This window comes from Erinaceus europaeus, chromosome 1 (genome assembly GCF_950295315.1).
Source record: "Erinaceus europaeus chromosome 1, mEriEur2.1, whole genome shotgun sequence".
NCBI lineage: Eukaryota > Metazoa > Chordata > Mammalia > Eulipotyphla > Erinaceidae > Erinaceus > Erinaceus europaeus.
This window is the reverse complement of record NC_080162.1, coordinates 187,104,794-187,130,801: the sequence shown is the minus strand read 5'-3', so window position 1 is coordinate 187,130,801 and position 26,008 is coordinate 187,104,794. Positions and strand designations below refer to the sequence as shown.

General features: G+C 40.2%; 1 protein-coding gene across 3 annotated transcripts in view; it reads right to left on the bottom strand.

Moving 5' to 3' along the window:
* Nucleotides 1-16,770, bottom strand: part of MYBL1 (MYB proto-oncogene like 1) — a 47,130-nt gene extending 30,360 nt beyond the window's left edge. For all 3 annotated transcript variants that reach the window (XM_007527005.3, XM_007527011.3, XM_016189892.2), the window contains exons 1-5: nucleotides 16,470-16,770; nucleotides 8,805-8,910; nucleotides 8,424-8,495; nucleotides 6,235-6,327; nucleotides 1,336-1,556 (exon numbers count right to left, since the gene is read on the bottom strand). In XM_007527005.3, the coding sequence (XP_007527067.2) occupies nucleotides 1,336-1,556; nucleotides 6,235-6,327; nucleotides 8,424-8,495; nucleotides 8,805-8,910; nucleotides 16,470-16,489 (512 nt within the window). In that variant the 5' untranslated portion in view covers nucleotides 16,490-16,770. The remainder of the gene's footprint in view (nucleotides 1-1,335; nucleotides 1,557-6,234; nucleotides 6,328-8,423; nucleotides 8,496-8,804; nucleotides 8,911-16,469) is intronic.
* Between the last annotated feature and the right edge of the window lie 9,238 nt (nucleotides 16,771-26,008).

Sequence of the window (26,008 nt, the reverse complement as noted above, 5' to 3'; positions counted from 1 at the left end):
GGTTAAGTGCACGGATCAGCTTAAGGAACCTGGTTCGAGCCCCCTGGCTCCACACCTGAGGGAGGAGGGGGGTCGCTTCTCAGGCAGTGAAGCAGGTCTGCAGGTGTCTGTCTCTCTCTCCTCCACTGTCTTCCCTTCCTCTCTCCATTTCTCTCTGTCCTATCCAACAATGACAGCAATAACAACAATAACAATGCCGATAAACAACAAAAGGAAAAAAATTAAAAATTTAAATTTTTTTTAAAGTAAATAAAAAGAATGGAAAATTTATGGCCTAGAGATAGCTCATGCAGTAGAGCACATACCTTACTGTCTGTGAGGCCCTGGGTTCAAGCCTAACATCAAATGAGTGCGCCATGGGCACAGAGCAGTGCTGTGGTGTACCTTTCTCTCTTTCCCTCCCCCACCTCAGAAAGAATAAGAGCTGTAACTGAACTTTCAGTAGTCACTTTCACTGCCGTTTATTTCAATTAGCATGTTTGTCATTCTCTGGTTTTAGGTATAGAATCCAAAATAAAATAATCTGTTCAACTTAGATTCCACTCAAATTAACTTTATATAAGAAATTTACTGGAAGTTAGACAGTAGCGCAGCAGGTTAAGCGCACATGGCGCCAAGAGCAAGGACCGGCAGAAGGATCCCGGTTGGAGCCCCCAACTCCCCACCTGCAGGGGAGTAGCTTCACAAGCGGTGAAGCAGGTCTGCAGGTGTCTATCTTTCTCTTCCCCTCTGTCTTCCCTCCCCCCCCATTTCTCTCTGTCCTAACCAACAACAACTACATCAATAACTACAACAATAAAGCAACAAGGGCAACAAAAGGGAATAAATTTATTGGCACTGATATGTAAACATAATTGGGGGGGTGCATTAAGCATTCATATAACTTAAAGGTGCATCACTTTATTGACAAATTACAATTATAAAATGCTTCAATAAGAGGCTGGGACCCAGGCAGTGCACTGGTTAAGCACACGTGTTACAATGCTCAAAGCTCCCAGTCCCCATCTGCAGGGGGCAAGGAACCTCACCAGTGAAGAAATGCTACAGGTGTCTCTCTCTCTCTCTTCTCTCTTCTCTTCCTCTCTCAATGTTTGTCTCTATTCAATAAATAAATATATATTTAAAAATATCATTAAAAAAGATATATATATATATATATATATATATCCCTTATCACAGACTTTATTACAAATAGCCACAAAGCACTGCTTATACTACTCACTTTAAAGTTGAATTACAAATGACAGTCACAGTTACTTGTAAATTTATCTAGAAGTAACAAAATAAAGACCAAATTTAAGTACAGAAAAAATATATATACATTTATATAAGCACCTTCCAGGAAGTAGTTTGGCAATTTCTGCCCAACGATTTCCTAACCGCTTATGAGCTTCATAGATGATTCTGTCTTCCTCTTCTGTCCAGGAAGATTTCTTTACCTCAGGATTCAGATGATTATGCCATCTTTCTCTACACTGTTTGCCTATTCTTCCTTTCAAATGTTTTGCAATTAAAGACCACCTTTTTGGCCCATATTTCTGAACTAATTCAATAACCTAAGAAACAGAAAGACAATTTTTTTAAAAAACATTAACTTTACATACAAATTTTGTTTATACACCTGAAATTAATGTTATGCAATTATTACAAGTCAACTACAACTCAATTAAACGCTGTTCCCTGACAGAGACTTTTAAATATAACTCAAGAATATTATTTTTTAAAAAAAAGATTTTATTTATTAATGAGAAAGTAGGAGGAGAGAGAGAAAGAACCAGATATCACTCTGGTACATGTGCTGCCGGGGATTGAACTCAGGACCTCACGCTTGAGAGTCCAATGCTTTATTCACTGTGGCACCTCACGGACCACTCAAGAATACTCTCTTAAAAAGGTATTAAACCCATTCTACAACTAAAAAAGTCCACTAACATTCATAGTCAAGTTCAAAAATGGATCCCAAACTTCTCTAAATTACAAGACACTGATGTGACTTGTAAGTTAAACTGTTTTCATAGAAAATTATAAATTATATCAAACTGTTGAGACTTAAGCATTTTCTATTTTTACATCTTTTTGATTGAAAATTTTCAGTAATAAGCCAAATTAATGTGTACAAACTGGAAAGAGCTGCATTTATTTGTCTTTTCATTTCTCAAAGCGAAAAAGATATACATCAAACAATTTATTTATTATTGGATAGAGATAGAGAGAAATTGAAAGGGGAGGGGAAGATAGAAAGGGAGAGAGACAGACACCTGTAGACCTGCCTCCCTCACCACTTGTGAAGCTCTCCCCTTGCTAGTGGGACCCAGGGGCTAGAACCTGATGATTGCGCACTGTAATGTGTGTACTTAATCAGGTGTGCCACCACCTGGCCCCCTTAAACTAATTTTTAAAACTTTAACAATACGACATATTGGAACTTTTTATTTATTTATTTATTTTGCCACCAGGGTTATCACTGTGGCTCGGTGCCTGCACCACAAATCCACTGCTCCTGGAGGCCATTTTTTCCCATTTTTGTTGCCCTTGTTGTTATTGTTATTGTTGCCATTGATGTTGTTGGACAGGACAGAGAGAAATTGAGAGAGATGGGGAGACAGAGAAGGGGAAAGAAAGATAGACACCTGCAGACCTGCTTTACCACCTGTGAAGCTACTCCCCTGCAGATGGGGGGCCAGGGGTTCAAACTGGGATCTTTAAGCCGGTCCTTGCACTTCGCGCCATGTGTGATCAACCCACTGCGCTACTGCCTGACCCCCAGAATTTAACTTTTTTAAACCGAAAATTTTGCTAATGAGAGCAAGCGAAAGAGAGTACACAAGTGCTGCTTCACCATCCGCAGGACTCTATCTTCCCTCTATATCTCTTTCTCACCAAGGAAAATAAAATATTTAAAATAAATATTTTTAAATGATTTAAGCATATAATTTATCTGTTGAAGCAATTATTAGGAGCTGAGTGGTGGAATACCCGACTGAGTGTACATGTTACCATGCTCAAGAACTCAGGTTCAAGTTTCTGGTCCCCACCCTCGTGGGGGAAGCTTCAAGAGCAGTTAAATAGTGCTACAGGTGTCTCTCTTTGTCCCCTTTCCCTCTCAGTTTCTCTATCTGTATTCAATAAAATAGAAACAAACAAAAATAAACTCAAAATGAATTAAAGATTTAAATGTATGATCTGACATCATAATAGCCCTAGAAGAAAATACAGGCAGTAAGCTCCTTGACATTGGCTCTAGCAACAATTTTTAGATAGGAGGTCAAAAGCAAGGGTGAAGGGAGTCAGCATAGTAAGTATGCAAACAGACCTTCAAGCCTGAGGTTCCAAGATCTCACGTTCAATCCCTAGCACCACCATCAACCAAAGCTGAGCAGTGCTCTGGGGGGGAGGGGAATGTGGGAGATCAAAAGTAGAGGCAACAATAGCAAAAACAGGCCAGTAAAGCCACAGCACACAAAAACTTATAGCTCACTTGGAGAGCGTGCTGCTTTAGCCCATGTGTAACTCAGCTTCTAGCTTTGCCCCACTACACTGAAGGAAGCTTCAATGCTGTGGTCTCTCCCTCTCTCTCTCTGCCTCTCTGTTACGATTTAAAAAAAAAAAACCTCAAAGGAAACCACCAAAATTTAAAGACAATATACAAATTATCTATCTGCTAAAAGAGTTAATATCCAAAATGCAAATAGAACTCATTATGTGAGTTCAATAAAAAATAACAACAACCACTTAATTTTAAAATGGGCAATGTAAACCAACATTTTCCCAAAGAAAACATGCAAATAAATAGCTGAAAGGTGTATGAAACGATGCTCAGTGTCACTAATCATCAGAGAAATACAAATCAAAGTCGCAAGGAGCTATTACCTCAAACCGTTAGAATGCTTACTATCAAAAAGACAGAACAGGACCCAGGCAATGGCACACACAGTTGAGTGCATGTGTTACAATTCTCAAGGACCCAGGTTCAAGCCCCCAGTCCCCACCTGTAGGGTGAAAGCTTCACTAGGGATGAGTGGTGCTACAAGTACCTCTCTTTCACCCTCTCTATCTCCTTCCCTCTCAGTTTCTCTCTGATTCTGTCCAGTAAATAAATAAAATATTAAAGAGAGAGAGAAGAAATAGTAAGTGCTGGGCTGAGGAGATAGCATCATGGTTATGCAAAAAAGATGTTCATGCCAGGTGTTCCAAAGACCCAGGTTCAATGCCCAGCACCACCATAAGCCAGAGCTCAGCAGTGCGTTAATAAATATAAAAACAAACAAGAAGTAAGAAAGAAGGAAATAAGTAGGGTTGGTGAGAATGTAGAGAAAAGGAAACATAGATGCATTGTTGGTGGGAATGTAAAATGGCACAGTGACTACAGAAAGACAAACAGCGCAGAACAGATCCATAACACGCCTGGGGGGCTTAAGTCTCCCACTCAGGAGCGCTATGCATGGCAGCTGCAGCATTGTCTCGCCTCCTTTCTCTAACTTAAAACTAAAAGAAAAAAAAAAAAAACCTCCAGGAACACAGGAACCACATAGGTGGTAAGCTCTAGTACACACACACACACACACACACACACACACACAGAAAATAAAGAAAATTAGAGATCAAAATTATGATTACTATAAAGCCCATAATGTCCATTTTTGGATACCTATAACTACAGCTCAAGAAGATACGTGGGCACCTCAAGTTCTTTGTAACAGTGACTACAGTTATTATAAACAATGCTGTATAACCAAAACATGGAAAACAAACTAAGTGTCCACTGATGGATGAACAGATAAAGAAAACGTGGCTTATGGGTCAGAGGAGTTAACCCCTCAGATAGGGCGCACGCCTGGCCGTGCACACAGACCGTCTGTAGGCCCTACATGGGAGGTGTCACGGCACCGAGAAGAGCTCATGGCGCACTTGGTCAAACACACACAGTACTAGGCACAATGTTTGAGCCTGCGCTGCCCGCTTGAAGTGGGTGAAGCAGGTCTGCAGGTGTCTATCTTTCTCTCTCCCTATCTACCCCTCCTCTCTCAATTTCTCTTCCGTCCTGTCCAGTAAAAAAAGGGGAAGGAAGGCAAAAGCTTGTGGAACTGGGGAAAGCTCTCTCCCTCCTTCTCTGTCTCTGAAGGAAACTGAAACCCAGGAGCGGTAATGGTAAATCTTACATGTGTAAGGACGTAGCTCCAAGAAAGAGGGGAGAGAGAGAGAGAGGGAGAGAGAGAGAATAAATATGAGATGAAGTATTATTCAGGTATTAAAAGGTGAAATCTTGGGGAGCCAGGGGAAGCAGCTCACCTGATAAGAATGCACATTTTGAGCTCTGCAAGTGGTGAAGCAGTGTCTCTGTCTCTCTCCCTATCTCCCCCTTCTCTCTCAATGTTCGGCTATCTCTACCCAATAAATAAAAAAAGGTAATTTTTAAAAAATTTAAAAAGAAAATGAAAAAAATAGGTTAAATAACACTGTGTGCAATCTGAGTCAGATGAGAAATCAAATTGGTTTTTTTACCTTAGTTTCTTTTTAAAAATGTTATTTATTTACTTATTTATTATAGGGTAGAGGCAGAGAAATTGAGGAGGAGAGGGAGACAGATAGACAGACAGACAGAGACGCACCTGCAGACCTGCTTCATCATTCGTGAAGCTTTCTCCCTGCAGATGAGGACCAGAGGCTTGAACCCGCGTGAGTCCTTGCGCACTGTAGTGTATGTGCTTATCCAGGTGCACCGCCACCTGGCCCATTAGTTTCTTCAGTGATTCTTTTGAATGACTTATCTTAGAAACATAATTTCCGGAGTCGGGCGGTGGTGCGGCCGGTTAAGCGCACGTGGCGCAAAGCACAAGGGCCAGCAGAAGGATCCCAGTTCAAGGCCCCGGCTCCCCACCTGCAAGGGAGTCACTTCACAGGCGGTGAAGCAGGCCTGCAGGTGTCTATCTTTCCTCCTCTCTCCATTTCTCTCTGTCCTATCCAACAACAATGACATCAATAACAATAATAACTACAACAATAAAAAATAAGGGAAAATAAATATTCAGAAAAAAAGTTGGTAGTTAGGTATGGTGATGGATGTTGACTTAAGACTAGTTGTAGTAATATTCCTCAATATATACAAATATCAAAGCATTAAGTTCTATACCTGAAACTAATATGTTAATTATATCACAATTTTAAAAATCGTGTTAGGAAAAAAAACATTCTAGCCCACCTATACAGTGAAAATAAAGAATATGAACATGTTACCCTCTGATCTTCTTCTTTAGTCCAGGGACCCTTTATCAATTCTGGATTTAAAACTTTCTGCCATCGATGCTGGCACTGAAAATCAGAACGATTCTGAAAGAATTTAGATGATTCTGTTATTGGAGAAATGTCTTCCAGAAACTAAGTCATATCAAAACTATGTCTTCCAACATTCAGTAGCATTCTTTAAATATGCAATATTTATTATATTTTTATTTCTTTTTTTAAAAAAGAATTTATTTATTTATTTATTAATGAGAGAGAGAAAGAATCAGCCATCATTCTGGTACATGTGCTGCCAGGGACTGAACTCAGGACCTCACGTTTGAGAGTCCAGTGCTGCACCCACTGAGCCACCTCCTGGAACACTGCAATATTTATTTTATATGCCGGTGTCCCAATTCTTTTTTAACTGAAGTCACTAGCATGGCTTAGACTACAAGTAAAAATGATGTATTATAGGGGTCAGGTGGCGGCACACCTGGTTGAACGCACATGTTATAGTGCGCAGGTTCGAGCCCCTGACCCCATCTGCAGAGGAAAGCTTCAAAAACTGGTGAAAGTGGTGAAGCAGTGCTGTAGGTGTCTCTCTGTCTCTCTCCCTATCATCCCCTTCCCTCTCAATTTCTGACTGTCTCTATCCAGCAAATAAAGATGTAAAAAATTTAAACATTTAAAAAATGGTGTATTATTCAAAATCAAAGTACACACTGATATATAAAGTCTTATAACATAGTAAGCAACAAACTGCCATAAAGAAATATCAAATGTTGAGAAGTGAACAGAAAAATATACAAATCAGACACAAGCCAAAAAAGAATGTTAACAGTAACTTCATATAGTACAGCAGTATTTAACCTAAATAATTAAAAAACTTCTAATAGCATTACTAGGCCACTCACTCCAAAGTAATTAAAGGATGTTTTTAAATAATTATCTGTGAGATGTATTGCATATCAGTTAAATTATTTGTTGACACTTAAACAATGAATTTACCAGATAAGAAAATCTTATGTAAAATCATCCCAAACTCCAAAAATAATAAGTTAAGCTTTAAGTTCATTTATTACCTAGTAACTTCTATGTACTACACAGATGATGATAACAACAATTAACTTTCTGTTAATGATACAGATAATTTAAAGCATATAAAGGAATAAATATAGACACTGTCTACCAATAGCTCTGTTTTTGTGCCTATAGAACTTCAAATAACTTTCAATCAAACTGAGCTTCTCCATTTATGGTTTGTTTGTCAGTGTCAATCCATTTTAAGCTTATTCATTGTTAAGTGATTTTCTTCAGAATACTGTTTGTTTCTATTTGTCATTATAGTGTTTCACTGTTCATGGTCATTGTTATACGTTATTCAAGTTACACTGACAAAACTAATGTAAATAACTTCTAGTTTTGCTTTTCCCACTGGTCAGAATCAGGAACTGTGCAAACATCTCATGTTATTCCTTCCTTAGAACAATACTACAAAAACAAATACTATTATATACATTTTTAAATAAGGAAGCTCAGAACAAAGAGGCTAAGAAGTTTTTGAAGACCCAACATCTAACAGAACTGACATCTGAACACAGTTCATATAGACTCCAAAATTATGTTCTTTGAATTGTTTTATCCTGGTTTTTCAGTTTACATGAAAGGCACAATAATATGGAAAGAACACAGGTAACGTGGCTTCTGAAACACTAACTGGTCAATACAGAAATCCAAATATAAATATTTTGTCTCATTGACAAGTTTAATAATGAACATATAAGAAAAATATTAAAATACCTCATAAATCATAAAAATCGAACATTAAATGTACTGTAGTATGGAGAACAGTAAGTATAAATCTTTCAAAAGAATAAAACATTATAATGTAGGCATTAGATGACAAACTTCAACAGGCTTTTGATTTTATGGATTAGTTAAATATTTCAATATGTTTATCTCCAAATGGCCTAACATTATTATCACTTATTTTACATCCATAACTTCTTTAGGCCCCTGGACCTTTAAGCTAATTACTGCAAAATCAGACTTGTAAAGCAGCTATTGGTAACTACTGAAGACCAGAGAGAAATGTTTTGAGGAGAAAAACCATAATCCAAAATAATGTAGACACATTTTTAAAAATAGCAAATTAAACCCAATGATGTAAATCATCCATGTTAGGAATAAATTTCACTTACTTGAAGATGACTAGCAATTAAGGTCCAGTCATCAGTTCCATGCTGTTCAACCAACTTCTTTAATTTATCATCCTACATTAAAACAAGTACGAAAATTAGAAAGCTTTCAGAATGTCACCCTAGCTTCCATCCCTATATACGTAAGGTGCTCTCCGGCTCTTCTGTGGCATAGCTAGTTGCCACTTTTAGAAGGGATGAGTCACTACAATACACGTTGTCTCATTTACTATACTGTTCTGTCAGCCCCAACGTCAGCCAGCCAGTCATATGTCTGGCTGAAGAAAAATGTTATGCAAGTGAGTTGGTGGGCAAGTTTTCTCTGTAGTATTATTAATCAACAAATATTAAAACTGAAAGTGATCAGGTTTATCGGATAATTACCTCATCTCGTGTCCACTTTACTCTGTTCCACAGTTTCTTCAGTCCTTTTTGTTGCGGTACTTCATAATCATGATCAGCATATTGAAGGTCATCGTCCTCATCCTCACTAAAAAGAACACACATGCCATTTTGAAATCAAAAATCGTATTTAGGAGAATGGGTTATTGCCCAGCAAATAAGGTTCATGTATTACCACGTGTGAGGGTTGGGGCTAGATTAGATTCTCCAGTACTAAATGGGAGCGCAATGAGCAGCACCAAGAGAACTAACTCCATGGATGGCAGAGTGTCTGTCCTTCTGTCTTTTCCTACTCCTTCCCTCCCTCTCTCCTTCAATTCCTCCCTCTATTAACCATCTATTCTCCCCCCCCCCACCTTCTCTATTTCTCAAAACTGAGCCAGGAAGAGAAGCTTACTCAGTATCATTAGCTGCCGGAGGCTCTGGGGTTCACTCCCCAGCACTGTATAAAAGTGTGTTGTTTTTTTTTTTAATTTGTGGAATAAATCACTAAACATTGCATAAGATGAATGAAACCACTCAAACTAAAAAAACTTATCATGAAGCAGAAGTCAGCAAAGTGGGTAAAAGGACAAGACTCTGAATCATAAGGACCAGAGTTCAGTCCCCAGCACTGACTATAGCAGAGAGATGGCCTAGTTTTCTTTTCCTCCTCTATCATTTATAAATGTTTTTAAAAGACAAATCCAATGAAGTTATAAAGTATAAAAGAAATACAAAGATGTATTTTGAATATCTATCATACATAGTGCAAAACACATAACTTCCTACTAATCCAATTAAAATGTAAACAGGTAAATATAATTTTAATAATAAACATGGCATCTGGGGCAACAGCATAATGGTTATGCAAAGCAACTCTCGTGCCTGAGGCTCCAAGGTCCCCAGATTCAATACCTAGCAACACCATAAACCAGAGCTGAGCAGTGCTCTGGTAAATAGAAAAGAAAAAGGATGAACAAATAAATGACTTTGAAAATCAAACTGCACCACCAAGTGGTTAAAATATTAAGAAGCATAATCTCCAAAAACAAATACACTTTTTTAAAAATTCAGTACAGGGGTTGGGGAGATAGCAATAATGCTTATGTAAAATATTTTCATGCCTAAAGCTCCAAAGTTTCAGGTTCAGTGCCCCACATCACCAAAAACCAGAGTTGAACAGTGCTCTCAGTTGTTGTGTATGTGTGTGTGTTTTTCTATACATCTCATTAAAATAAAACAAAATACATATTGAAATGTTTAAATTTAGTAGATAGCAAGTTTTATGAGATGCTTCTGGTATTACTTATCTTAGTAATATTGCTTAATTCTAGAACTCTCCCCCGCAACAGTACCACTTCTTGTCACACTGAACAGCTCTCAGTGGTGTTTTCATAGGCCCACCTTGGTTCCCTCTCTTTTTTCTCTCCCTTCAAATCTCAACAATTTCCACAACAGCATATTTCTATTTATTTTTTATTATCTTTATTTATTGGATAGAGACAGTTAGAAATCAAGAGGGAAGGAAGGGATAGAGAGGGTGAGAGACAGAGAGACACCTGCAGCACTGCTTCACCACTTGTGAGGCTTTCTCCCTGCAGGTGGGGACTGGAGGCTCCAACCTGGGTCCTTGTGCACTGTAACGTGTGCGCTCAACCAGGTGCGCCACCACCTGGCCGGACAAGTGCTTTGTCGTATGCACAACCCAGGTTCCATCCAGACCCCACCACACAGGAGGAAGCTCTGTACTGTGGCATCTCTCCCCACCTCCCCTACCCCTCTCTCTCCCTCCCCCCGCCTCTCTCTCTCTCTCTCTCTCTCTATATATATATATATATACGTGTGTGTGTGTGTGTGTGTGTGTGTGTGTGTGTGTGTGTATATATATACACATATATATCTGGAAAAGATCAGCAAATCACTGGTGATGAGAAAAAAATTACTTCTAGATTAAAAATTTAACTTGGAGACCTGCATATATACATATACATATCTTGAATACTAACAAAAAGTTACATCTAATCTGTATAAAATTCAAGTTTTTATGAAAACATTTTAAGTTATGAGTCCAAAAATGTTACTTTGGTTACTTTCTATATATATATATTTTTTTAATTGGATAGAAAAATTGATAGAGGGAGATGGAGAGGGAAAAGAAGGAAAGACATCTGCAGCGCAGCTTCACTGCGCAGGAAGCTTCCCCTCTGGAGGTGGGACTGGGGGCTTAAACCCAGGTCCTTGCACACTGAAATATGTGCACTCAAGCCAGTAACTAGCACCCAGCTTCAAGACTAGTTTAAAGAGTAATTTTCCTGACAACCTTATAATTCTAATTTTTTAATCACATACTTGATTTGTGAGAAATAGCTATTTCGACATGAGATTTCATTCTCTATTTTTTATCAATATGGTCATCGGTTTCAGAGTTACAGTCCAGTCGATGTTATAAACCTGACTTCGTTTTGTTTTAGAGAAGATGAGACAGTGTAAAAAATTATTAAAGTTGAATTTGTAGGATCTTCTCTCTACCACTGGAATGTATCTAGAAATCACCTAGTGAACTACTTCTTAGTGCTAGTTAATATGAAGATGTTTCTGTAAGTTGTTGCTTAAAGTATAACAAAATCTTTAAATGAGTAACAGAAAAAGTAGAGATGTATCAACATCACTAGTTACAAAATAACCACGCAAATGGTCAGTGCTCTGGGTTCAAACACCCCTACCCTCTCTAACCCCACACTGCTCCCACCTGTCTGTATTGGAGGAAGGTGAGCTTTATGAGTGGTAGAACTGCTGCACCTGTCTCTCCTTCTCTGTCTCTGTATTTTTCTTTTTCTTACCCTCTATCAAAAACATGGCTACTGGAAATAGTGGAGTTTGTAGGCACTGACCCTAGCCATAACCCTAGTGGCAAAAAAAAAAAAAAAAAAGCAAGAATGATGCCAAAGAAAGCCTCATTTGGAAAAAAAAAAAAAAAAGGGGGGGGGTGGGGATTAACAAAAATCCCACATAAATGGGAGCAATATTCCATTTTTATGTAACAAAGGGGGAAAATTCCACTATTTAATAATTAGTTACCATCAAAACAAATTTCTGTTTTTCTGCTTTTTATATAATCTTTCAAAACATCCATATTGTCTAGTGTTGGGTGACTAATCGAGAAGACAGCAAAAATAGGTCACATTATTTCTTCAGTCACAAAACAAAAATGTAACAGAAATTTGGTCTCTGGATCTTCCTGACTTGGTTCCCAGAAACACTTTGCCAGTTTTACTTAAGTCAAAGGAAAATATTTATCCTACCATTGATATTTAACCTTGTTACTATATTCAAATGTAAAGAGTTTTATAAATTTTTAATGACTAAAGTGATTGAAGTGATTCTGAAGCAGCACACACACATGAGTACACACACACACAGAGATGACTCATCAGGCTAAGAAAATGGCTAAGAGTAAATTTACTCTGGGGTATAAACTAATCAGATATGAAAGTCATAACTTTTTCTATGAAACAAAACACAAACTATTATCCATACTTGACAGTATTAAGATAAAGCACTGGGGGAGAAGTAAAAATTTAAAGAACACCAATTATATCACCTAGAAATAGAATAAAATGAGGCAGTTAATGAAAAAAATCTGAGAATTTTTAAAGTTTCACTTTTATTTGAAAGATAACTACTGGCTGGAAATAAGAGAAATATCAGTAATTATATAAAAACTTACTTTAATAAAATCACATCAGCTTCATATTTCAAATCCTAATTTGTATCAAGTCTAAAATGTTACCATAACAAAAAAAAAAGTACATCTTGACTATACTATCTTACTATCTTGAGAAGTTACCTGCCCTTTTTTTTTTTTTGCTTTTTTTTTAAGTACAATCAAATCTACAAGGCTGATTTAGTAAAAGTGAAATCAGGCCACCCAGTGGTTAATAGGATGTACTGCATACAGGACAAATTTAATCTGAATTGCAAAGTAGTTATCATTGTAGTAAAGTTGACTTCATTTAATCATTACTAACAGCAAAATAATAACAGTAAATAATCAAGAGGGCTCTAAATTCAATAGCTATAAACAAAGTAATGCAAAAAATTTCCATTTTATTCTATCAGTGTATATATACATATATTTAGATGACAACAAATGATTACAAAAAGGTTGAAAATAGTATATACATATACATATTAAAGTTAGAGATTATTGTATATATAATAACATTTAAGCCATTTTATTTACAGATGAAAACTGAAATACAGAAATTACCTTCTCAAAATAATACTGCTAATGACAACCCCGATTAAAATCAGTTCTCTTTTTCCACTAATCTCTTCTACAATATCCATTTTGCTATAGCAACTTAATAAAACTGTTCCATATACTTAGATATACTCTAAGTATTAAAAAAAAGTCTTCCAAGTCAAGAGTTGGTTTTATTTTTCCACAGTGAATATAGTTACATCAGTGTACTCACAGTCCAGCTTAAATGTAAATAACTGATTTGCCACTATTTAAATAGCCTTCTAGTTTCTAAATGACACTTTCAAGTCTATGTTTAAGGTAGAACTAACTTTTTAAAAACTAAATTACTTGATTTATAAAATGCTCAAAAATTAAATACATATTAATAAAAAACATGCCAATTTTAGCATTATCTGTAACTTAGGTAATTAAGCAACCCAGTGGTATCTAAAACCATTTTAAAGTCCTAACTCCAAGATGATCTTGCCCTTTATATAAATCTAGATGACATATACAAAACTATCCTCATAATCAAAAGACCTAACATTATTACATTGTTCCACTTATAAGACATTTTGTTAGATTATACAGAAAAAGTTTTTTACAGCATTTACGGCTGAAGTCTATGCAAAACTTTCAAATAGTACAGTCTCGTTTTCACGCAAATAGTCAGATGGCTGTGAAGTGGAGCTTAAGTTAAGATGACTAAATTATTTCCTTCCTCTTTGAACTATAAGTCAGGTTTATATTTATTATCAAGACACTTTGGCAAAAGACATAAAACTAGACTTTTCCCAATGAATAGATTATTTCTCTTTCAAAACATTTCATATGCTATTACCTCTAAAATAGATTATATTTACATACACAGAAAAACATAACTTAGAGCAAGCACAAAATACACTCAAGCATGAAGACCCTAAGAAATATACCATTCAGAGACAGCAATTCCTCATTACATAAATCCATCCACCACATTTAATTACTCAAGACTTTTCACTCTAAGTCATCCTGTAATACATTCCAAGCAATTTATACAGCTGAGAAGGACTTAACAGTAAAATTAATGGTCAGAAGTGAAAACTCACAGTATTGTCAATAAAATAACTTACTCATCATTGTTTCTTTTCTAGTCTATTACCATACAAATTATGACACACACACAAATTATGAACTGAAAGGCAGAAATCTGACATTCATTATCTATATCTAGTGACAACTAATTGCTAATGACAGCACTAACTAAAAAAAAATTATTTCAAATAAGATTAGCACCCATATTGGTATGTAAAGGGTGGGGAAACACACAATGGCTATGCAAAAAGATTCCATGGGGGAGAGGGGGCAGGCAGTGGCACACCTGGTTAAGTGCTCACAGTACAGTGCACAAGGACCCAGGTTCAAGCCCCTGGTCCCCACCTGCAGAGGGTAAGTTTCACAAGTAGTGAAGTAGAGGCTGTCTCTCTCCCTCTCTATCTCCCCATCCCTCTCAATTTCTCTTTCTCTCTCTCTCTCTCTATCCAATAATATTTTTTAATTATAAATAATAATTCAAAAAAATATTCAGGGCAGGGGTAGATAGCATAATGGTTATGCAATGTGACTCTCATACCTGAGACTCCAATCCCGCACACCACTATAATCCAGAGCTGAGCAGTGCTCTGGTTAGAAAGAAAGAAAGACAGTAAGAAAAAGAAAAAAATGAAAGGTTTTCTCAACCTACCCAAGGGAAGAAAAAAAAAAAAAGATTCTATGCCTGAGGTTCTTAAGTCTCAGGTTTAATCCATAAGCCAGAGCAGAGCAGTGTTCTGGTCAAAATAAAGTTTAAAAAAATGAAACAAATAGGTAGACAGACATAGCTATGTATATAATACACATTAAATGTAAACAAGTTCATGTAGTTGCTATGTTCACTGGTTACCTTATTTTCTTTTTAATTTTGTCCACTTACAGTTTCAAAAGAAAAGGCCTAAACCAGTACCTATGTAATTATAACTACAGGAACTTCTAAATATCTATTTGACAAATGGAGGGATCAAGTAATAGAGCCAGGAAGAAGGCTAAATATCCTAAAAACATATATATATATATATATATATATATATATATATATATGTATATATTCTCCGATAAAATCAGAATTATCTGACCCAAAATTTCACTGGTCTCAAGGTCCAAAATGCTCTGCTAGGAAGGTATGTGTGCATTCATTTGTTCTACTTCAAAAGTTTAACCTGTTAATATATTGCAGTAGCCACAGGACAAGTCAGGAGGAACTTGACTGTGTGTGTGTGTGTGTGTGTGTGTGTGTGTGTGTTTCCTTAAGAAAGACATCCTACAGCAGATGCTTAAAGCAAACCAAAGCGTGTGCAGTTCCTGCCGACTTTTAACAGGAACCTGCAGTGATTGAATTTAGTGCGAAGTTTCAAGCTCCAATTGAGAGGCTGTGGATCCTGATAAATAAAACCACTTAGAAAGGCCAAAAGGAAAAAAAAAAAACTCATTTCTGAGTTATTTGCAACTGAGAATAAGACAGTTCAAGCTCTTGTGGTTGTTTTTCTTTTGTTTCTGTCATCTTACGTGGGCATCACACATAATTCCGGAGCAGCTGTGGTAGTTAACACACAACTGGTCGGTTGCAACCACTCATCCTCCGCGCAGGATTTACCTGCAGTCGGAGCCACAGCCGGCACCCAGAGGCGAAGGGAAGGAAGCAAACTGCTAGTTTTAGGTCAGGCAGCACGAGCCGTGTGACACCTACCTACCCGGCGGCAGATGACCGAATGCATGTTGACTACACGCCAAGCGGGGGACACGAGCACGGTCATCCGGATCGTCATGGAAATCCAAATCCAAAAGGGCCTCCCTCCCTGCTTTAGCTATTCCTCTGAGGGTTTTCTGGGCCTGTTTTTTTGTTTCCCCCCTCTGTCTTTCACGGTGGCCAAGTTAGCGGCCGAGTCCCCGCCCAGGTGGGTCCCACCTTTACTGGCGTCGCCCCGCGGGCAGGGGAGGCGGGAGCCCCGTCTCGACACTCACTTTCCAGCCGCTCAGGTGTGTGTGTGGGGGGGGTGGTGGTTGCGGGGAGGGCTGGGGGTCCGCCATCCCTTCCCTGCGCGTCCCCTGGAAAGTCAGCAAAGGCCAGAAACCTCCCGAGCCAAGAACCGAGCCCCCCAGGAGCAGACGGAGCGTTTGTCGCTCACTTTCTGCGTCTTCACCGAACACGCGGGTCTCCCCCGCCCACCAGCCCAACCCCGCAGCTCCCCGCACGTCCAGGCCAGAGAAGCGCGGGGCGGGGGGAGGAGGCGGGGACGACGGCAAGGCGGCAGGACTCAAGTCCACCGGGAGCTGGGGGGTGCGGCGGGGGCGTTTCTCAGCCCCCGGGGAGCCGCGGGCCTGGGCCAAAGGGATGTCACACCCACCTGCGCGACCTCTTCGCCATCCTTCCAGTACCTCAAGTACCGCATAGGCGCAGCGGGGCGGGGACGCGGCTCAGCCTCCTCCAGCCTCCGGCGAGTGCTCCGGCTTTTGCTCCCCCGCCCTCCCGCCGCTTCCCTCGCTCCCTCTCCGCGGCGACCTGAGCGCGGCACGCACGTCCCGGCTCGGCAGGACGGAGGGACGGCGGGACCGACCGCGATCCGACCCCGGCCCCCACCCCCCACCCCGCGCTCCTAGCCCCGATCTGGCCGGTTCGGCGATGCCCCTAGCATGTCCGGAGGCGCGCTCCCGCCCTCCGCCAGCCCCTCCCGCCGCGGTCCCGACTCGGCTGGGCCGCGGGTGCCGACCAGCCCCCAGCCCTCTCCCAGCAGCGAGCAGCTCTGCAGGGCTCGCAGCCTCCTGCAGGGTTTTGTCCGCACCGCCGAATCTCGCGCCCAGCCTCCCTCAAGAGCCGCCGTTTGAATCTGCGCACGCGGCCCCCAACCTCATTGGCTGGAGCGGCCGCACGCGGGGGGGACGGGGGCGGGGCGGGGAGAGCGCGCGCGACCGGGGGCGGGGCCGGGGAGCTCGTCGCCGGGGCTGGAACTCGCGGGAGTCCGGGGGACCCGAGCTGGGAGTCAGTGGGTGGGGCCGCGAGCCGAGTTCGCGAGTCCCGAAGTGACAGTACCCGGAGCGCGCGGAGCGCCGCACCGCGAGGGGTCGAAGCATCGAGGACTGCGCGGGGCCTGCTGGGAAAAGGAGTTCAGCGCTGTGGCAGAGGCGGGCGCGGAAGCGGTGGCGGGAGCCCTAACTTGTCCTAGTGCGCGGACCGTGTCCCCCGGGGCTGGGCGGTCGCGCTGCGCTGGTCCCTGCAGCCGTGTCAGCCACAGCTCCCCCCACCCCCAGCGCGTCGGTCCTATCCCGCCTCACTGGTTAAGGACGCAGGGGCTTCGGGTTTGAGATAAATAAAATCTGCGAGGCCGTTATGGTTTAAGCCAAAAAAAAACAAAAAAAGTGAGCTGTTTTTTGCCCAGACATCACAAGCTACTGGAGTAGCAAAGACTCACGCAGCAGAATGTCAAGAATGTGACAGGTGGGGGCGGGGGAGTTTTTAGGTGGAGACGCGTGTGAAACCTAGGAGGAAAATAATCCAGGTCTGCGGCTGACCTGCGCAATGCTTAATCTTTTTCTCTGCTCTGCTGTAAATAAGTGATGCTGCGCAATCAAGGAGCCCGATGCCAGAGAACTATGCGGGGAGACGGGAGCAGGCCAGGAAAATGAGTATGACAGTCATCAGAAGGTGCACGGAAGGAGGTCGTAGCAGTTGCATGTAGTCTTGAGTTTTCCCATCTAACGACTGTATGAACTGCTCTGTTCAAGTGGCATTAAAGTAGATTCCAGGGGGGCGGGCGGTAGCACAGCGAGTTAAGCGCACATGGCGCGAAGTGCAAGGATCCACGTAAGAATCCCGGTTCGAGCCCCCGGCTCCCCACCTCTAGGGGGGTCGCCTCACAAGTGGTGAAGCAGGTTTGCAGGTGTCTGTCTTTCTCTCCCCCTCTCTGTCTTCCCCTCCTCGCTCCATTTCTCTCTGTCCTGTCCAACAACAATGACGGCAATAACAATATTAATAACGATAAACCAGGGCAACAAAAGGGAAAAAAATAGCCTCCAGGAGCAGTGGATTCGTAGTGCAGGCACCGAGCCCCAGTGATAACCCTGGAGGCAAAAAAGAAAGAAAGGGAAAAAAAAGTAGCTTCCAATAAGGATCAGCAGTGCCAAAGGCTCCAGTTTGCTCTGCCGGGTAGAGCACTGAACCAAGTCTTAATATTGTTAACAAATTTATTTTAAAATTTCATGCAGCGATTTTTGCGAATCAGATACAGGTGCAAATGTTAAAGTGGTTGCATGCATTACTTTAAAAACACCTGGTGTTTTGTTTTTAATAGTTCCTTTTTTTCAAGATAGGGGTTCTGGGAAAGTTTGTCTTTTTAATGTATCAATGTGTTGCTTATTTATTATTATTATTTTTTTAATATTAGTTTGCCACCAGGGTTATGGGCTGGAGGTAGATGCCTGCATAACAGCTGCACCACCTCTCACTAGCCACCACCCCTTCTTTTTTTTCTTTTTGATAGAGGGTAAGAGACAGAGATAGAGAGACAGAGAGGAGAGATATCTGCAACACTGCTCCACTGCTCATGAAGCTGGGAGAGGAAGGTTTGAACCTATGTCTTTGCACATCGAATGGTCTGTGCTCCACTAAGTGAGCGACCATCTGGCATCTCAATATTTTTCAAGCCCTAATTTAGAGTAATGGTATTTGAAAACTTTTTAAAATTTACTCTTAGGTGATACATTATTCTGCTTATTATATCCAAAAAGGAGTTTCTGCTTTACTATAGGCTCTGGGAATTTTGTATATAATTCCTTTCTAAAGCTTAAAGGAAGATATTTAAAAAAATTTTTTTTCAATAAACTAAATCTCTCGGTTTACAGGAAGAGAGAAAAATAACATTGTAAATCCATTATCACATATAAGAAGCCTGTGAGGGGTGGGTGATGGCGCACACTGTTGAGTGCACATTACAATGTGCAAGGACCCAGTTCCAGCCCCTGGTCCCCACCTAGAGGGAGAAGGCTTTGTTAGTGTTGAAGCAGTGCTGCAGATGTCTGTCTGTCTGTCTGTCTGTCTGTCTCCTCTCTATCTCCTTCTACCTTTTCAATTTCTGGCTGTCTCTAGCCAATAAAGATAATTTTTTTTTTAATTAAAAGATTTAATAAAAAGAATTAAAGCAGTTCAGATATTTGAATACACATGCACATATCCTAAAAATTGAAGTTTTTTTCAATCAGATACATATTTTTAAAAGTTTTTATTCAGAGTATATAAAGAACTCTCAAATTTCAATAATGAGGAAAAAAGCCATAAAGAAACAGGCAAAGGTCAAATTAAGTGCTTCTCTTTGACAGAATAACTGTCAGAGATGGTGAAAGGGATCTCAAGTGTGAGTTTCTATCCTGCTGAGTCCCGCTGCCTACTTTGTCTTTGCAGATCATTGCTAAGTGGTTGGAAGGTGGCACAGTAGCATTTTGCAGACATGAGGTCCTTTGTTCTATCTCCAGCATCACATATGCCAGAGTGATCACTTACTTGCTCTCTCTTTCTTGCTAATAGATCTTTTTTTTTTAATTTAGCAAAAATAGGAACACACATAAAAAAAAAAAAAAGACAAGCCACATGAAAAGGTGTTCCACGTCACTGATCCTTAGAGAAATGCAAATGAAAACCACAATGAGATTCTATTATCTTTGAAGTGAGATGGGAAGCAAGTGACTATACAGTGTTGGGGAAAATGAAAATGCTGAGCAAATATACACATTGAGGGTAGGAATGCAAATGAAACAGCCTATTTGGAAAACAAATGTCTATAGAGGCTACATTCGAAATTACCAAAAATAAAACACTTAAGGAGGCAGTCAAGCATTTTCACACTTTTACTTATCAACCCTTGAAGCAGTTTTGAATAGTTTATTAAAAGTTCTACAGTTTTTCTACTGGAGCCAAAAGGAAACAGGAAGTTGACTGCAATCACTGGCTTCACTGGGAAGCACCATGGACAGCAACAAAGGGAATTTCATGCATGATAAAATGGTCTCTTCCTCTGTCTCTTTTGGTATACAGATATAAAAAACTGAACCCAGGCAGTCACTTGATGATATTCACTAATAAAAGACCACTTTTTAAAAGTCTTATTACCTGTAATAATATTTATTATTGTCTTTTTAAATTTTATATATGTATTGATTTTCCCTTTTGTTGCCCTTGTTTCTTATTGTCGTTGTAGTTATTATTGATGTCGTTGTTGGATAGGACAGAGAGAAATGGAGAGAGGAGGGTAAGACAGAGAGGGGGAGAGAAAGATAGACACCTGCAGAACTGCTTCTCCGCCTATGAAGTGACTCCCCTGGAGGTGGGGAGTCGGGGGTTTGAACCGGGATCCTTACACCGGTCCTTGCTCTTTGCGCCACCTGCGCTTAAACCGCTACGCTACCGCCCAACTCCCTATTGTTTCCATTTTTTAAAAGTGGTCTTTTAGGGGCCAAGTGGTGGTGCACCTGGTTGAGCGCACATGTTACAATGCTGCAAGGACGAGGGTTGAGCCCCTGATCCTCACCTGCAAAGGGAAAGCTTTGAGTGGTGAAGCAGTACTGCAGGTGTCTGTCTGTCTCTCTCCCTCCCCCACCACCTTGCCCTCTTGATTTCTGGCTGTGTGTTATTTCTAGCCAATAAATAAAGATGAACAACTCCTATCCTTAAAAAAAAAAAAAGTATTTTATTAGTGTTCAGAATTTAGGGTATTAGTTTATTTTAACAGTAAATAAACCTAAGGATTCAAACTGAAGGCTAGGAATTACAAATTAGGGCAGAGGATACTCAGGGCATTACAAAGAAAAGAAATAATTCACCAGTATACCACAAAAATCCTTAAAGCAGGATTAACATGCACCCATGGGAAATGACATGAGTATGCATGTTTCTTTTTTTTTTTAATATTCATTTATTTTCCTTTTTGTTGCCCTTGTTTTATTGTTGTAGTTATTATTGTTATTGATGTCGTCGTTGTCGGATAGGGCAGAGAAAAATGGACAGAGGAGGGGAAGACAGAGAGGGGGAGAGAAAGATTGACACCTGCAGACCTGCTTCACCGCTTGTAAAGTGAATCCCCTACAGGTGGGGAGCCAGGGGCTCGAACCGGGATCCTTACGCTTGGTGCCATGTGCTCTTAACCCACTGCGCTACCACCCGACTCCCTCGTGTCTCTTTTCTTAATCTACAAACTTCCTACCTCTGCTCTCACTTTCTGCTTTATACAAAAAAATAATCTGCCCCCTTCCCCCAGCCTCCCTTATTCTTCTAGCCTGCCACATTCAGGTATTCCCAAAGAGAATATCAGGGCAGTAATGCAAAGATTCTCTCATGCCTAAGGTTCCAAAGTCGCTCGTTCAATCTCCCATACCTACATAAGCCAGCTAAGCAGTGCTCTGGTTAAAAAAAAAAAAAAAAATCAAGGAAATTTGTAGTTAATGAGAATTCTGACATTTAATGTGTCAAAACTAGGAATACAAAACTCTAATAAATCTTCAAGACATGTGGTCCGGGAGGTGGCACAGTGGATAAAGCATTGGATTCTCAACCGTGAGGTCCTGAGTTCCATCCCTGGCAGCACATGTATCAAAGAGATGTCTGGTTCTTTCTCTCCTCCTATCTTTCTCATGAATAAATAAATAAATTCTAAAAAAAAAAAAAATCTTTAAGACAGTCCCACACACAAGAAAAACATCCTGAGTTCCAGTCAGTATTTAGCAAGACAGTAACATGAGTGAAAAACCTGATTTTTAATTAAGCCTAGAGCAAATTTCTTTTTAATAAATAAACACAGGTACACAGTTGGGGTATTTTTTTTCTTTTGCTGTTGTTTGTTTGTAACTATTTCTTTAGTAGGACAGAGAGGAATAGAGTAGGAGGGTGATAGAAAGGGAAAGAGAGACACTTGCATGCCTGCTTCACTGCTTCAGAAGTTTCCCCCTTGCAGATGGGGACTAGAGACTCAGGCCCTTGTGTATTGTGACACATGCATTTATCCAAGTACTCCATTACCTGGCCCCAGTTTAGTTATTTTTTAAAATACTATTTTAAAATACAATAAATATTTCCAAAAAATGCAAGTGCTGTGTAAGCCAGGGGAAGATTACATTTGATTCTGTTCAGATTTAACCAAGAGTTATTCCCATCTCCTAAACTCACATCACTGAAGGTAACATAACACAAAGTTTTAAGACCCTGATATAGCCGTCAGTCTCTCTGTATGTTTCACAGCTGAGCTTGTGGTGATTCTACATGTACATCAGCTGAATTATCTGTGCCTAAGAGGGCTTTAATGATAAATGTCTTCAGTTGTTCTTCCATATTATAATTGAGTGTTAAATTGACTTTTAAGTGCAAAGTTATCTATGGATTTCGTTTTGGTAATGTATAGGATGCTATAGAAAAGGAGATGTTGGCATTAGTAGAGTTGGAAATATTTACCTAGATATATTCATTCATCCACCTGTGCCTCCCATAACCCTGTACCTGCAGTCTTCCATCTGTCCTTTTCAATGAAATGTTTTCAAAGGTGTCTTGACTTCATGACCCAGTCTTCAGTCCTCTAGTGCACTTTTACTATCACCAAGCCATTGAATCCATGCTTACAAGTCACCAAAACTGTTAAATCCAGTCAACACTCAGAGAAAAATCAGTCTTCATGTATTGTTGTTGTTGTTAATATTTGTAGAACAGAAGAAACTTGCGAGGGTAGAAGGGGGGGTAGAGAGACATCTGCAGCACTACTTCACAGTTGATGAATCTTCCCCCTGCAGGTGGGGCATGAGGGCTTGAACGGGGGGTCCTTATGCATGGTAACGTGTGTACTCTACCAGATATGCCACCACTTGGCCCTTCATCTTCATTTTTTTTTATGATGAGTCCATATTAATACCCAATTTTTTTTTTTTTTGCCTCCAGGGTTATTGCTGGGGCTCGGTGCCTGCACCACCAATCCACTGCTCCTGGAGGCCATTTTTTCCCTTTTGTTACCCTGGTTGTTTTACCATTATTGTGGTTATTATTATCGTTGTTACTGATGTCGTTGTTGGATAGGACAGAGAGAAATGGAGGAGTGGAAGACAGAGAGGGGGAGAGAAAGACAGACACCTGCAGACCTACTTCACCACCTGTGAAGCGACTCCCTTGCAGGTGGGGAACTGGGGGCTCGAACCGGGATCCTTACACTGGTCCTTTGCACCATGTGCGCTTAAACCCACTGCACTACCGACCGACCCCCACCCCAGTCAATCTTTATGTGAATTTTCTATGGCATTTGACATCATTACTTCTTTTCACTTGAAACATCAGTTCATACTTGATTTCTGTGACATCACCCCCATGATGTCCATTCCTCAAACTTCTTTGCAAAGCAGTTCTTCTGCTTCCTCAAAACTGACACTTGCCATTTAGTGGTTTTCTCTATTTCTAGGCAATCTCATTACCATTATGATTTCAGTCATATTCAATGATCCACAAGTTTTCGCGAAACTTCCGATTTCAAACCCCATACCCTGCCACTAAACTCCAACTCTCTTCATCTAAAATCTCAAAATTCAACATAACTGTTTTTTTTTTTTTTTTTCTGTATCCTATTCCAAATTGGTGGAAGCACAATTGAAGTAATGACCCAAGATTGGATTGACCTTTCTACTCTCTCCATTCCTACTGCAAGGACATCATCGCTAGCAGTTGTCTCTCATCTAATTACATTTTCTTTTAAACTGATCTTGCATTTTCTCGTCTTCTCCAGTCCAGTGTATCTTCTACTTGGTCACCTGAGGGGTGTTTTTAAAATATGGATCCGTCCATCTATGACCTCTTGAAAAGGTAGAGAAGAGAACTGAGAATAGTCATTATCTACTGAGTTGGGGGAGCTAGGGAGAAAATGGGCAGTGATTACTAATGGGTTTCATTCTGGGGTGATAAAAATGGTTTGAACCCCCGGCTTCCCATCTGTAGGGGAGTCACTTTGCTAGTGGTGAAGCAGGTCTGCTGGTGTCTGTCTTTCTCTCCCGCTCTGTCTTCCACTCCTCTCTCCATTTCTCTCTGTCCTATCCAACAGCGACATCAATAACAACAATAGTAACTACAACAATAAAACAGCAAGGGCAACAGAAGGGAAGAAAGAAAGAAAGAAAGAAAGAAAGAAAGAAAGAAAGAAAGAAAGAAAGAAAGAAAGAAAGCTTCAGGTATGTGTTGATTCCATAAATCAGTCATTATTTTACATGTAGAACTAATTCATATCATACATGTACTTCCTACAAAAGCCGGGGGGAGAAAAGGCAGTCTCAGAGACTAACACGATTTGTGTTTTGTTTGTTTCAGATAAAGGCAATGAAAGAGAAAGAAACTATAGCACTGAAGCTTCCTTCAATACAGTGGAGTGGGTGCCACCCTCAAACCTGAGTCACACACATGGCAAAGTGGAACACTATCCAAGTGAACTATTTTGCCAGCCTAATTTATGGCTTTAATATTTTCTTTGCTTATTGACTCGAGAGAAAGAAAACCAGAGTATCACTCTGGCACATGTGATGCCAGAGATCAAATTGGGACTTTAAGCTTCCCAGTTCAATCCGCTTGCTGCTATGCCACTTCCTGGGTCACCCAGTTTCTGTGGGGAGTTGTTTTTGTTTTTTAGAAGGAGACAGAGAAAAAGACTACACTACTGAAGCTTCCTTCAGTGCAGTGAGGACTGGGCACAAGGCAAAGCAGTACACTATCTGAGTGAGCTATTTTACTAGCCCAATTTATGTTTTTATATCAAGAATTATGTGATATAACACATGAACCAGGGAGTTTTCTTTTTTTAAAAAAAATTTTATTTATTTATGAGAAACATAGGAAGAGAAAGAGCCAGACATCATTCTGGTACATGTGCTACCAGGTACTGAACTCAGGACCTCATGCTTGAGAATCCAAAGCTTTATCCACTGTGCCACCTCCCAGACCACTGGGAGTTTTAAGTACAAATTCCAGGAAGTTTTTCACCTCTACATATTATATTGTTTAAAATAATCAATTATATATACATATATATGTAGTAAGATTAAATAAAAATAAATGGCAGATGAAAAATAACTTTTAGGGGGGCCGGGCAGTAGTGCAGCAGGTTAAGTGCACATGGTGCACCAACTGGCGTAAGGATCCCAGTTTGAGCCCCCGGCTCCCCACCTGCAGGGAGGTCGCTTCACAAGCAGCAAAGCAGTTGTGAAATATAATGGTTCCTCTCCCCCTCTCTGTCTTCCCCTCCTCTCTCCATTTCTCTGTCCTATCCAACAACAACGACAGCAGTAACAACAACAACGATAAACAAGGGCAACAAAAGGGGAAAAATAGCCTCCAGGAACAGTGGGTTTGTAGTGCAGGCACCGAGCCCCAGCAATAACCCTGGAGACAAAAATAAATAACTTTTAAATAATGAAGGAGTTAGCCACACAATTAGACTGGCAATTACTAGAGCTTGAAAAAGCCAGTCAATAAAAATAAAGTACATATACCTATGGACATCTAACTTTTGACTAGGGAGGCCAAAATATTAAATGAAGAAAACTGGGGAAACTGAGTTGAAACGTGCAGAAGAGTGCAACTGAACCACCATATTTCACTACACACAAAAGTAAATTCCAGATGGGTCAGAGATCTGGATGTTAAACCAGAAACTATCGGATACATAGAGGAAAATATTGGCAGCACTTTTTTCCATCTAAATTGTACAGGCATCCTCAATGATAGAAATCCAATTGCAAGGAAAACTAAAACAAAAATCAAATTGAAAAGCAAAAGAAACCCAAAGAGAAGTCTTCACATAAAGGGAGATGTTTACATGCCATATATCAGACAAAAGACTAATAACCAAAATATAAAGAACTCACCAAAATCAGCAACAAAAAACCG